Source organism: Mesoplodon bidens (assembly GCF_964165515.1).
Source record: "Mesoplodon bidens genome assembly, chromosome: 17".
Lineage (NCBI taxonomy): Eukaryota > Metazoa > Chordata > Mammalia > Artiodactyla > Ziphiidae > Mesoplodon > Mesoplodon bidens.
In genome coordinates this window covers 19,295,800-19,310,478 of record NC_138174.1, presented here as the reverse complement: position 1 = coordinate 19,310,478, position 14,679 = coordinate 19,295,800, and the positions used below count along the sequence as shown (strand labels likewise).

Here is a 14,679-nt window from a genome sequence, read left to right as displayed (position 1 = left end):
TGTAAAACATTATATATAATTTGATCCCATTTGTGTAAAAGTATATTCGTATGTCTGTGCACATATGTTCATATGTAGAGAAGACCAGAAGTATGTTTACCAAACTGTTAACAAGTTATCTCTGGGATCTGGCATTGCAATTGATTTTTACTTGTCTTACACTTTCTGTATTGTTGGGAGTTTTTGTTTTTACAATGAGTGTGTATCATTTTCACTAAAACAAAGGTCTCTTTTTGTAAGACGATGCTAGTTTCATCAAACACATATATCAAAAACAGAATAAAAAGATGCTTTCTGTATTTGGAACTCATCAGAGGAATAATCACGCACTATTCAAGGTCTGTCTCCAGTTTCCTTCTTACGAAATGTCCATCCCATTACCCTGGAACATGTTGCCTGAACATGCAAGATCTCAACTGGTGGTCAGATAACTCCTACCAAAGACATTGATAATGTTAGTATTCAGTTAGCATCATACAAACCAGACTTGAAACTCAGGCCACCCCTGGCCCTTTCACTGCATCCCCCTCTAATTCACTAAACGGATCGATTTCGATATTAGAGTCAACTAGACGCTAGAGCACACAGAAGTCACGTGGCTTTTTTGATGAATGGTAATTGCTTCAGAGATTTACAAAGCTGCGAGTACCATAATGTTCACTAGAAACTATTCAATGTCGAGCCTCTCAACCCTAGATGTTTGTTTACATCCTACTTCCAATTCGTGTGTTTACATCCTCACAAATTGGTGTGATAGAGTCTTCTTTGGTCCTACTCAAAATGTGATATGTGTGAACTGATGCTGATCCACAGATAGTTCGCAAATCTCAAAGACATAAGAAGATATTTAAGAGTAATTAGAAACTCTTATAGCAATTTGAAAAAGCAATTTTATGCTGTTGAATCAAAAATAAATAAAAGAATTGGGGCTTATAATTTGTATGCTTTTTAAAATTTTATTTCTCTAGGCATAGTTTTTATTGCGTGTTATAAAAGAATCAGTCCATGACAGATTAGAAATGTTTAAATTGCTAACTTTTAAAAAAAGTCCCTTCACCTCAGTTTCAGGGGTGAAACTAATTTCCAGCAGTATGGATATGTTAGCATATTAAGTTTCCCATTACTGTTGTAACAAATTACCACCAAGTTTAGCATCTTAAAACAACACAAATTTATTACCTCTCACTTCTGTGGGTCAGAAGTCCCAGTGGGCTTGTCTGGTTTCTCTGCTCAGTCTCACAAAACCAAAATCAAGGTGTCAGCCAGCTACACTTTCATCAGGAGGCTCTGGGAAGAATCCACTACTGAATGCATTCCAACTGTTAGCAAAATCCGATTCCTTTCAGCTGTGGGACTGAGGTCACCCTTCCCTTGCTGGCTGTCAGCTGAGGGCCATCTTCAGCTAAAGGTCCCTCTCTGGTCCTTGCACATGGATACTCCTTCTCAGAAGCAGCAATGATGCACTGAATTCTCATGCTTGGAATCTCTCAACTTCCCCTTCAGCCGCATTGCTCTTGCTTCCAGCTGGCGACTGTATTCTGCTTTTAAGGGCTCGTGGGATTTAGATTGGGCCTTGCTACAGACTATCTGTGTCCCCCAAAATTCATGTTGAAACTTAATGCCCAGTGTGGTAGTATTAGGAAGTGGGGCCTTTGGGAGGTGCTCAGATTATGAGGGTGGAGCCCCCATGAACGGAATTAGTGCCCTTATAAAAGGGACCCCCAAGAGCTCCCTCACCCTTTCTACCACGTGAGGACACAGTGAGAAGGCGTCATCTATGAACCAGGAAGCAGGCTCTCGCCAGACAATGAATCTACCAGTACCTTGATCTTAGACTTCCCAGCCTGCAGAGCTGTGAGAAACATTTCTGTTGTTTATAAACCACCCAGTCTATGGTATTTTGTTATAGAAGCCCAAACAGACTAAACATTGGCCTTCAGGGATAATCCAGGATAATCTTTTTATTTTAAGGGCCACAGCCTTAATCACACCTGCAAGGTCCTTTGCCATGTAATGTAACATAGGCACAGGTTGCAGGGATTGGAACCTCAGGATGTGGACATCTGTGAAGGGGGCGTTATTCTGCCAACCACAGACAGGGCAAGGTGAAGTCCAGGAGTCCTCACATACTTGTTCTTCAGGTGGGGAACCCAAAGGCTAAGTGAAAGGAATGAACAATGATGAAGGAATGAAAAACAGTGGAAGTGACCGTGGAGGACACATCAAACTCCCACAGGAAGCTAACCAACCTGACCCTGGAAAGGTAGGCCCTTCCAGTCTCATTTTTCCAGGATGGCTGCTTACTGAGTAGAGTTCGCTGCTGACTGCACCATCAGTGGGATTGTCAAGTGAAAGAAGACAAGTGGCGGTGGCTCCCCCTGATGAAAGCTGAAGGGGAGGCAATACACAGGAAAACAGCAAAGTACACACACAATTGAAAGAAACGAAAAATGGAAAGAAGCTGGTTATGTGTGAAGAAACAAAAAGGTGTCCACGATCTTACCTCCTTATGAGGCAAAGTTATGAACAACAAAGCCCTTCAATTTCTTCAGAGCAGAAAAAGATGCTGACAAAGCCGGCTTTTTGAAAAGGAGAACAAAGACTGCCAAAGCCTCGATCCGAGAACATTCAGACCGTAGGTCAAATCCTGGCGCTCAAGGACAGTCGGCTCTATCTCCAGTCTCTTCTGCATCATCATGGACAGGCCTTCATTGCTCCGTTTTCTCCTCACCAGGCTGTCACTTAGACACCAACTTTCACATCATTATTATTTTATCCCTTCACGTTCGCTGCTTCATTTTAAATCAAACGTTAAACAAAAATTGATTTACCAACCTCTTATCTTTCATTTTAGATTGCAAGCCTCTATATCTCATTTCAGGTTATCGCCACACGATAAATTACGTAAATCTGAAAATTGATTTTTCCACAGGTTTTTCTCACCCTTTACGTTTCAACATGACCAGAGGGCATGATTCTAATTACAGCCTTGCACACCTGACCCACGGCCTGCTAACATTTACGCCCATGATCTTTTAATTTCTCTAAATAGAATTCTTTGCCAGGCAGAAACAACTCACTAAAGTGTAAATAGCTTCAATGTCCTGCTGGGGTTGTGAGTGTCGTTTCTCTTTTTTGGTTTATGCTTGTTTTTTCTCCCTTAACATGTGTCGGTTTTTTAATCCCATCTGCTACGAAGCACCAGTATCTATTGGGCTTACTGTCCTAGGTTCTGTAGCTATACAGTTGATGTAATAGTCAAAATTGGTTATATTCTATGTAGAAACTGGAGATGTTTATATGTATCTACTCAATTGTAACTTAGAGAATTTAAACGTTGAAGTAGGTTTCTCCACATGAAGCAGGTACAGCTGTAGAGAAGGAAGCATCAAGACTGTATAAAGAATATTCATGGGTATACAGGCACACTGCGTTTTACCACACTTGACTTTATTGTGCTTCACAGATGCTGTTTTTTACAAGTTGAAGGTTTGTGGCATCCCTGCCTATCGGTGCCATTTTTCCAACAGCATTTGCTAAATTAGTGTCTCTGTGTCACGTTTTGGAATTCTTGCAATATTTCAAACTTCATTTTTATTTTATTTGTTACGGTGATCTGTTGTGATCAGTGACCTTTGATGTCACTAATAGGACTCACTGAAGGCTCAGAAGATGGTTTGCGTTTTTTTTAGCAATAAAGACATTTTAATGAAGGTAGGTATGCTGTTTTTTTAGATACAATGCCATTGCACACTTAATAGACGACAGTATAGTATAAACATAACTTTTATACACATTGGGAAACCAAAAACTTTGTGTGACTCCCTTGATTGGATATTTGCTTTATTGCAGTCTTCTAGAACCAAACCCACGATATGGCTGAGGTGTCTCTATGCGTGCTTGGGGGATGAGGTAGCAGGGTGTATGAGTAGCCACCAGCCACTTGTTTCAACGCTCCCTTCTCCACAGAACGGACTTCCTCCCCCACCATTACATTATAATCATTCTTACCAAGATTAGTTGTAGCCTGTTTCAGTTCCACTAGATAGTTTGTGTCCTGTTACCTGACTTCTCAGCAGTAATTGATACTATCAATCGCTCCGGGTCCACCAGTTAAAGCAGGGTTTGAACATCAGCAGCCACGGCCCTCTCCCTCTCAGTGGTCTGAGCATCAGAACTCTTCCAAGCTCCTAGATTCTCATTACTACCTCAGTCCTAGCAGTTACTAATCTCTGAGTGAACTCAGCATGCACTGTTTGCTTTCAGCACCCAGCAGGAGTTGTGATGGTTCTAAAATCTGTCAATAAACGCCCTGATACTTCCCCCTTCAAGAATGGAGCTGGGAGGAGCTTCAAGATGGCGGAAGAGTAAGACATGGAGATCACCTTCCTCCCCATAAATACATCAGAAATACATCTACATGTGGAACAAGCCCTACAGAACACCTACTGAACGCTGGCAGAAGACCTCAGACCTCCCAAAAGGCAAGAAACTCCCCAGGTACCTGGGTAGGGCAAAAGAAAAAACAAAGACAAAAGAATAGGGATGGGACCTGCACCAGTGGGAGGGAGCTGTGAAGGAGGAAAAGTTTCCACACACTAGGAAGCCCCTTTGCGGGCGGAGACGGGGGCTGGTCGGGGGCGGGGGAAGCTTCAGAGCCGCGGAGGAGAGCACAGCAACAGGGGAGTGGAGGGCAAAGCTGAGAGATTCCCACACAGAGGATCGCTGCCACCCGGCACTCACCAGCCCGAGAGACTTGTCTGCTCACCCGCCGGGGCGGGCGGGGCTGGGAGCTGAGGCTCGGGCTTCGGAGGTCGGATCCCAGGGAGAGGACTGGGGTTGGAGGCGTGAACACAGCCTGAAGGGGGCTAGTGCGCCACAGCTAGCCAGGAGGGAGTCCAGGAAAAAGCCTGGAGCTGCCGAAGAGACAAGAGACTTTTTCTTGCCTCTTTGTTTCCTAGTGCGCGAGGAGAGGGGATTAAGAGCGCTGCTTAAAGGAGCTCCAGACAAGGGCGGGAGCCACAGCTATCAGCGTGGACCCCAGAGACGGGTATGAGACGCTAAGGCTGCTGCTACAGCCACCAAGTAGCCTGTGTACGAGCACAGGTCACTCTCCACACCTCCTCTCCTGGGAGCCTGTGCAGCCTGCCACTGCCAGGGTCCCATGATCCAGGGACAACTTCCCCGGGAGAACACACGGCGCCCCTCAGGCTGGTGCAAAGTCATGCCGGCCTCTGCCGCCGCAGGCTCGCCCTGCACTCCGTACCCCTCCCTCCCCTCGGCCTGAGTGAGCCAAAGCCCCCGAATCAGCTGTTCCTTTAACCCCGTCCTGTCTGAGCGAAGAACAGACGCCCTCAGGCAACCTACACGCAGAGGCAGGGCCAAATCCAAAGCTGAACCCCGGGAGCTGTGCAAACAAAGAAGAGAAAGGGAAATCTCTCCCAGCAGCCTCAAGAGCAGCAGATTAAATCTCCACAATCAACTGGATGTACCCTGCATCTATGGAATACCCGAATAGACAACAAATCATCCCAAATTGAGGAGGTGGATTTTGGGAGCAACAATATATATATATATATATATATTTCCCTATTTCTCTTTTTGTGTGTATGTGTATGCTTCTGTGTCTGATTTGTCTGTATAGCTTTGCTTTTACCATTTTCCTAGGGTTCTATTTTTTTTTCTTTCTTTCAGTATACTTTTTAGCACTTGTTATCATTGGTGGATTTGTTTTTAGGTGTGGTTGCTCTCTTTCTTTTATTACTTAAAAAATTTTTTTTATTCTTAATAATTATTATTTATTTTTTCTCCTTTTTATTCTGAGGCGTGTGGATGACAGGGTCTTGGTGCTCTGGCTGGGTATCAGACCTGAGCCTCTGAGGTGGGAGAGCTGAGTTCAGGACATTGGTCCACCAGAGAGCTGGCAGCTCCACGTAATATCAAACAGCGAAACTCGCCCAGAGATCTCCATCTCAATGCCAACACCCAGCTCCACTCAACAACCAGAAAGCTACAGTGCTGGACACCCTATGCCAAACAACTAGCAAGACAGGAACACAACCCCACCCATTAGCAGAGAGGCTGCCTAAAATCACAGTAAGGTCACAGACACCCCAAAACACACCAGACGCGGTCCTGCCCACCAGAAAGACAAGATCCAGCTTCATCCACCAGAACAAAGGGACTAGTCCCCTCCACCAGGAAGCCTACACAACCCACTGAACCAATCTTAGCCATTGGGGGCAGACACCAAAAACAACAGGAACTATGAACCTGCAGCCTACACAAAGCAGACCCCAAACACAGTAAGTTAAGCAAAATGAGAAGACAGAGAAACACACAACAGATGAAGGAGCAAGGTAAACACCCACCAGACCAAACAAATGAAGAGGAAATAGGCAGTCTACCTGAAAAAGAATTTAGAATAATGATAGTAAAGATGATCCAAAATCTTGGAAATAGAACGGAGAAAATACAAGAAACATTTAACAAGGACTTAAAAGAACTAAAGAGAAAACAAACAATGATGAACAACACAATAAATGAAATTAAAAATTCTCTAGGAGGAATCAATAGCAGAATAACTGAGGCAGAAGAACGGAGAAGTGACCTGGAAGATAAAATAGTGGAAATATCTACCACAGAGCAGAATAAAGAAAAACAATGAAAAGAATTGAGGACAGTCTCAGAGACCTCTGGGACAACATTAAACGCACCAACATTCGAATTATAGGGGTCCCAGAAGAAGAAGAGACAAAGAAAGGGACTGAGAAAATATCTGAAGAAATTATAATTGAAAACTTCCCTAATATGGGAAAGGAAATAATCAATCAACTCCAGGAAGTGCAGAGTCCCATACAGGATAAATCAAAGGAGAAACACGCCAAGACACATATTAATCAAACTATCAAAAATTAAATACAGAGAAAAAACATTATAAGCAGCAAGGAAAAAACAACAAATAACATACAAGGAAATCCCCATAAGGTTAACAGCTGATCTTTCAGCAGAAACTCTGCAAGCCAGAGGGATTGGCAGGACATATTTAAAGAGATGAAGGAGAAAAACCTGCAACCAAGATTACTCTACCCAGCAAGGATCTCATTCAGATTCGATGGAGAAATTAAAACCTTTACAGACAAGCAAAAGCTAAGAGAATCAGCACCATGAAACCAGCTTTACAACAAATGCTAAAGGAACTTCTCTAGCAGGAAACACAAGAGAAGGGAAACACCTACAATAACAAACCCAAAACAATTAAGAAAATGGTAACAGGAACATCCATATCGATAATTACCTTAAATATAAACGTATTAAATACTCCAACCAAAAGACACAGACTGGCTGAATGGATACAAAAATATGACCTGTACATATGATGTCTACAAGAGACCCACTTGAGACAGCGACACATAAAGACTGAAAGTGAGGGGATGGAAAAAGATATTCCATGCAAATGGAAATCAAAAGAAAGCTGGAATAGCAATTCTCATATTAGACAAAACAGACTTTAAAACAAAGACTATTACAAGAGACAAAGAAGGACACTACATAATGATCAAGGAATCAATCCAAGAAGATATAACAGTTGTAAATATTTATGCACCCAACATAGGAGCACCTCAGTACATAAGGCAAATGCTAACAGCCAGAAAACAGGAAACCAACAGTACACAATCATAGTAGGGGACTTTAACACCCCACTTTCACCAATGGACAGATCATCCAAAATGAAAATAAATAAGGAAACACAAGCTTTAAATGATACATTAAACAAGATGGACTTAATTGATATTTATAGGACATTCCATCCAAAAACAGCAGAATACACTTTCTTCTCAAGTGCTCATGGAACATTCTCCAGGATAGATCATCTCTTGGGTCACAAGTCAAGCTTTGGTAAATTTAAGAAAACTGAAATCGTATCAAGTATCTCTTCGGACCACAGCGCTATGAGACTAGACATCAAATACAGGACAAAGTCTGTAAAAAAACACAAACACATGGAAGCTAAACAATACACTACTTAATAACCAAGAGATCACTGAAGAAATCAAAGAGGAAATCAAGAAATACCTAGAAACAAATAACAATGAAAACACGATGACCCAAAACCTATGGGATGCAGCAAAAGCAGTTCTAAGAGGGAAGTTTACAGCAATACAATCCTACCTTAAGAAACAAGAAACATCTCAAATAAACAATCTAACCTTACACCTAAAGCAATTAGAGAAAGAAGAACCAAAAAACCCCAAAGTTAGCAGAAGGAAAGAAATCATAAAGATCAGATCAGAAATAAATGAAAAAGAAATGAAGGAAACAACAGCAAAGATCAATAAAACTAAAAGCTGGTTCTTTGAGAAGATAAACAAAATTGATAAACCATTAGCCAGACTCATCAAGAAAAAAGGGAGAAGACTCAAATCAATAGAATTAGAAATGAAAAAGAAGTAACAACTGACACTACAGAAATACAAAGGATCATGAGAGATTACTACAAGCAAATATATGGCAATAAAATGGACAACCTGGAAGAAATGGGCACATTCTTAGAAAAGTACAACCTTCCAAAACTGAACCAGGAAGAAACTGAAAATATAAAGAGACCAATCACAAGCACTGAAATTGAAACTGTGATTAAAAATCTTCCAACAAACAAAAGCCAAGGACCAGATGGCTCCACAGGTGAATTCTATCAAACATTTAGAGAAGAGCTAACACCTATTCTTCTCAAACTCTTCAAAAATATAGCAGAGGGAGGAACACTCCTAAACTCATTCTATGAGGCCACCATCACCCTGATACCAAAGCCAGACAAAGATGTCACAAAGAAAGAAAACTACAGGCCAATATCACTGATGAACATAGATGCAAAAATCCTCAACAAAAAACTAGCAAACAGAATCCAACAGCACATTAAAAGGATCATACACCCTGATCAAGTAGGGTTTATCCCAGGGATGCAAGGATTCTTCAATATACGCAAATCAATCAGTGTGATACACCATACTAACAAACTGAAGAATAAAAACCATATGATCATCTCAATAGATGCAGAAAAAGCTTTTGACAAAATTCAACACCCATTTTTGATAAAAACCCTCTAGAAGGTAGGCAAAGAGGGAACTTATCTCAACATAATTAAGGCCATATACGACAAACCCACAGCCAACATCGTCCTCAATGGTGAAAAACTGAAACCACTTTCTCTAAGATCAGGAAAAAGACAAGGTTTCCCACTCTTACCCCTATTATTCAACATTGTTTTGGAAGTTTTAGCCATAGCAATCAGAGAAGAAAAATAAATAAAAGGAATCCAAATCGGAAGATAAGAAGTAAAGCTGTCACTGTTTGCAGATGACATGATATTATACATAGAGAATCCTAAAGATGCTACCAGAAAACTACTAGAGCTAATCAATGAATTTGGTATAGTAGCAGAATACAACATTAGTGCACAGAAATCTCTTGCATTCCTATACACTAATGACGAAAAATCTGAAAGTGAAATTAAGGAAACCCTCCCATTTACCATTGCAACAAAAAGAATAAAATACCTAGGAATAAACCTACCTAGGGAGACAAAAGACCTGTATGCAGAAAACTATAAGACACTGATGAAATTAAAGGTGATACAAATAGATGGAGAGATACACCATGTTCTTGGATTAGAAGAATCAACATTGTGAAAATAACTATACTACCCAAGCAATCTACAGATTCAATGCAATCTCTATCAAATTACCAATTTTTCACAGAACTAAAACGGAAAATTTCACAATTTGTATGGAAACACAGAAGACCCCGAATAGCCAAAGCAATCTTGAGAAAGAATAACGGAGCTGGAGTAATCAGGCTCCCTGACTTCAGACTATACTACAAAGCTACAGTAATCAAGACAGTATGGTACTGGCACAAAAACAGAAACAGAGATCAATGCAACAGGATGGAAAGCCCAGAGATATACCCACGCACATATGGTCACCTTATTTTTGATAAAGGAGGCAAGAATATACAATGGAGAAAAGACAGCCTCTTCGATAAATGTTGCTGGGAAAACTGGACAGTTACATTTAAAAGAATGAAATTAGAACACTCCCTAACACCATACACAAAAATAAACTCAAAATGGATTAAAGACCTAAATGTAAGGCCAGACACTATAAAATGCTTAGAGGAAGACGTAACAGAACACTCCATGACATAAATCACAGCAAGATCCTTTTTGACCCATCTCCTAGAGCAATGGAAATAAAAACAAAACTAAACAAATGGGACCTAATGAAACTTAAAAGCTTTTGCCCAGCAAAGGAAACCATAAACAAGACGAAAAGACAACCCTCAGAATGGGAGAAAATATTTGCAAATGAAGCAACTGACAAAGGATTAATCTCCAAAATTTACAAGCAGCTCATGAAGCTGAATATCAAAACAACAACCCAATCCAAAAATGGGCAGACCTAAATAGACATTTCTCCAAAGAAGATATACAGATTGCCCACACATGAAAGGATGCTCAACATCACTATCATTAGAGAAATGCAAATCAGATCTACAATATCACCTCACACTAGTCAGAATGGCCATCATCAAAAAAATCTCCAAATAATAAATGCTGGAGAGGGTGTAAAGAAAAGGGAATCCTCTTGCACTGTTGGTGGGAATGTAAATTGATACAGCCACTATGGAGAACAGTATGGAGGTTCCTTAAAAAACTAAAAATAGAACTACCATACAACCCAGGAATCCCACTATTGGGCATATACCCTGAGAAAACCATAATTCAGAGTCATGTACCACAATGTTCATTGAAGCTCTATTTATAATAGCTAGGACATAGAAGCAACCTAAGTGTCCATTGACAGATGAATGGATAAAGAAGATGTGGCACATATATACAATGGAATATTACTCAGCCATAAAAAGGAACGTAATTGAGTTATTTGTAGTGAGGTGGACAGACCCAGAGTCTGTCATACAGAGTGAAGTAAGTCAGAAAGAGAAAAACAAATACCGTATGCTAACACATATATATGGAATCTAAAAAAAAAAGAAAAATGGTCATGAAGAACCTAGGGACAGGACGAGAAGAAAGACAGACCTACTAGAGAATGAACCTGAGGATACGGGGAGGGGGAAGGGTAAGCTGGGACAAAATGAGAGAGTGGCATGGACATATATACACTACCAAATGTAAAACCGATAGCTAGCGGAAGCATCCACATAGCACAGGGAGGTCAGCTCAGTGCTTTGTGACCGCTTGGAAGGGTGGGATAGGGAGGGTGGGAGGGAGGGAGACGTATGAGGGAAGACATATGGGGATATATGTATATGTATAGGTGATTCACCCTGTTATAAAGCAGAAACTAACACACCATTGTAAAGCAATTATATTCCAATAAAGATATTTAAAAAAATAATGGAGCTGATTTCCCCTCTTCTTGGGGCCTGGACTTAGTGATTCATTTCTAATAGAGTGTGGCAGAAATGACAACGAGAGGAGAACACAAGTATCTGAGATTAGAACACAGAAGGAATTGTAGCTTCCTTCTTGTTCCCTTGGATCACTTGCTCTGGAGGGAGCCAGCTGCCCTATCACAAGGACACAAAATCAGCCCCGAGGATAGGCGGACAAAGGGAGGAACTGAGGTCAACAGCCACGTGTGGGGGCCATCTTGGGAGAACTACTCAAACTTGCAAGTAACTGCATCACCAGAACTACCACCCAGCTGAACTGCTTCCAATTTTCTGACACATAGAAATATTAAAATTTTGTTGTTTGAAAATCACTAAATTTGGGGATAATGTATTATCCAAGAATAGATAACCAGAACACTGGCATTACATCCTCTCTGAAATACCAAGCATTGTCTTTAATTCCTGATTAGACCCAACCAATACAAATGCCAATATCTTCTGAGCTAATCACTGGCTGGCATTCTTTGGAATGATTTTTTTTTTAATTAAAAGCTAAAGATTTGGACTTTTAATTATAACTTTATCACAATTTTAAATGGTTTAAGGGCTCTGATTTAGTCTTTTAATGTATAGGCAGGGAAGACAGACCAATATATAATCATATGATATACATATAGTTGGTTTCAATATATATATATTTCATGTGTTTTCTATATAATTTCCCTCCCTCTGTCTCTTTGCCTCTGTCTCCCTCTCCCCTCTAAATAATTCTAGTGAAGATGAGAAAGGAGCTTGAGGAAACTGAGGTACAGTGAAATTTAGAAACTTGCCCAACTTATATAGCTAGTAAGTAGTGGAGCCAAGATTCAAACCAGATTCACTTTCAAATTCTGCACTCATAATCAATTTATGCTATGCTGCCTCTCATTGTGTGTGTGTGTGTGTGTGTGTGTGTGTGTGAGAGAGAGAGAGAGAGAGAGAGAGAGAGAGAGAGAGAGAGAGATCACGTTTTAAGAAATAGGTATAAGTTCTCAAATTCACCAGTATGTTTACCTACATAGTCTACTGCTTGGCTGGTATTTCCTTCCATGGTACTTACACTGTTATTATCACATGGTCTGAACATTGTTAATAGTTAAATATCAACTGTTCTATGCAATGAAGAAAAGATGGACATGTACATATATACATACACACACACACACACACATACACAAATTGGGACACAAAGGACAATGTGGGCTTTTTGGAGAAGGTACCAGATGGCACACACGTAAACAGTAGAATTCAACTGAAATATCTGTAGATCTCTTTATAATATGTAATATCATGCCCCAGTACATGATCTACAAATCAGTTCCAGAGAGGTGTTTAGTGCAATGATAAACACATCACCTTCACTGTGTTTACTTAAAAAAGAAAAAAAAAAAAAACACTAATGCAAATCACATTGGGAGATTTTTTATTAACTTAAATTGACATTGTTAATTTTGTCTGCCAAGTCCTTAATAAATATATCCTTACATGATACAAACCTACAGCTTCTTCTCAATACCACAAGATCATGAGGACTTGCACATATCAGTGTTCTGTAATGATTAAAACAATGCTCAAATAATTCACAAGTTACTTTACTGAAATACTTAAAAGAATATTCTGGGGAGTGTTTGAAAGGTCTGTTTATAAATAGTGACTGATATATTTAGTTAGGTATTTGTTGTTGAAGATAGACACTTCTTATATAAACATTGTTTTAATACACTGCTCTACTAATGAAACTAATTATTAGATATAATACATTTCTAACACTAAAGAATAAAGCTTTGTCTTCATATTTATTTCATTCATAAGACTCTTATCAAGGAAGAATGCTGTACCCAACAATAATAAACTGGCATATTGCAAGTGACATTCTGTGAAACTGAGAAAGAAAGCTGCAACAAAACAAACTAGATAACTGCATTACACATTCTTTATACAAACAGCCCATTCTGAACAGAATTAAATGCAGACCAAATGCTTTTAAAAGTTTTTGTGCCTAGACGGTAATTACAATCTTCACACACTAAAGAGAAAAGGAACAATAATAATACAGAACTCAGTATTTTTAACAATTATAACACATTTAACATCTTCAGCCAACCACTGGGTTCTCAAATCAGATTGGCAACTGAAATTTCACATCCACCTGGGCTTGCTTGGCTAAGGTCACTATCTCAGAGAGCTTTACAACCTGAAAGGAAAAAAACAAGCTTTGTCTCTATTTTCATAAAAACATAGAATCAGAACGATTGGTCAATGTCAAATTAATTGCATGTTCAGTCTTTTTCATTTAAAATATCTGGGCTATTCTAACATTGTTATAAATCACTTCACAGTCTTATAAGCATTTGCCGCTCCTGAAGGATAGTCAAATCTAACACTGTTCACAACCCACACCATAACCCACACTGGATTTTATTCATATATATAATATCAGAAGGTATTAAATAGATACATATCTGATATATGTATATATCTCTTCGTCATTGCCTAAATTTTATTTATATTTTTTTCCTTTTTTTAAAATTACAGTTGATTTACAATGTTGTGTTAGTTTCAGGTGTACAGCAAAGTGATTCTGTATTATATTTATATATATATATATATATATATATATATATATATATATTCAGTTTTATATATAGATTCTTTTCTCTTATAGATATTGAATATAATTCCCTGTGCTATACAGTAGGTCCTTGTTGGTCATTTTTTTATATATACTAGTTTGTATCTGTTAATCCCAAACTCCTAATTTATCCCTCCCCATCTCCCTTTCCCCTTTGGTAACCCTAAGTTTGTTTTCTATGTCTGTGAGTCTGTTCCTGTTTTGTAAATAAGTTCATTTGTGTCATATTTTAGATTCCACATATAAGTGATATCATATGGTATTTGTCTTTCTCTTTCTGACTTACTTCACTTAGAATGATGATCTCTAGGTCCATCCATATTGTTGAAAATGGCATTATATCATTCTTTTTTATGGCTGAGTAGTATTCAATTGCATATATATACTACATCTTCTTTATCCATTCATCTGTTGATTTAGGCTGCTTCCATGTCTTGGCTATTGTAAATAGTGCTGCTATGACCATAGGGATGCATGTATCTTTTCCAATTATGGTTTTCTCCGGACATATGCCCAGGAGTGGGATTGCTGGATCATATGGTAGTTCTGTTTATAGGGTTTTTTTTTTTGCGGTACACAGGCCTCTCACT

General features: G+C 39.4%; 1 protein-coding gene across 2 annotated transcripts in view; it reads right to left on the bottom strand.

Moving 5' to 3' along the window:
- Positions 1 to 12,863: 12,863 nt before the first annotated feature.
- SUCLA2 (succinate-CoA ligase ADP-forming subunit beta) overlaps positions 12,864 to 14,679 on the bottom strand; it is a 48,906-nt gene continuing 47,090 nt past the window's right edge. For both annotated transcript variants that reach the window (XM_081214731.1, XM_081214732.1), the window contains one exon: positions 12,864 to 13,651. In XM_081214731.1, the coding sequence (XP_081070857.1) occupies positions 13,577 to 13,651 (75 nt within the window). In that variant the 3' untranslated portion in view covers positions 12,864 to 13,576. The remainder of the gene's footprint in view (positions 13,652 to 14,679) is intronic.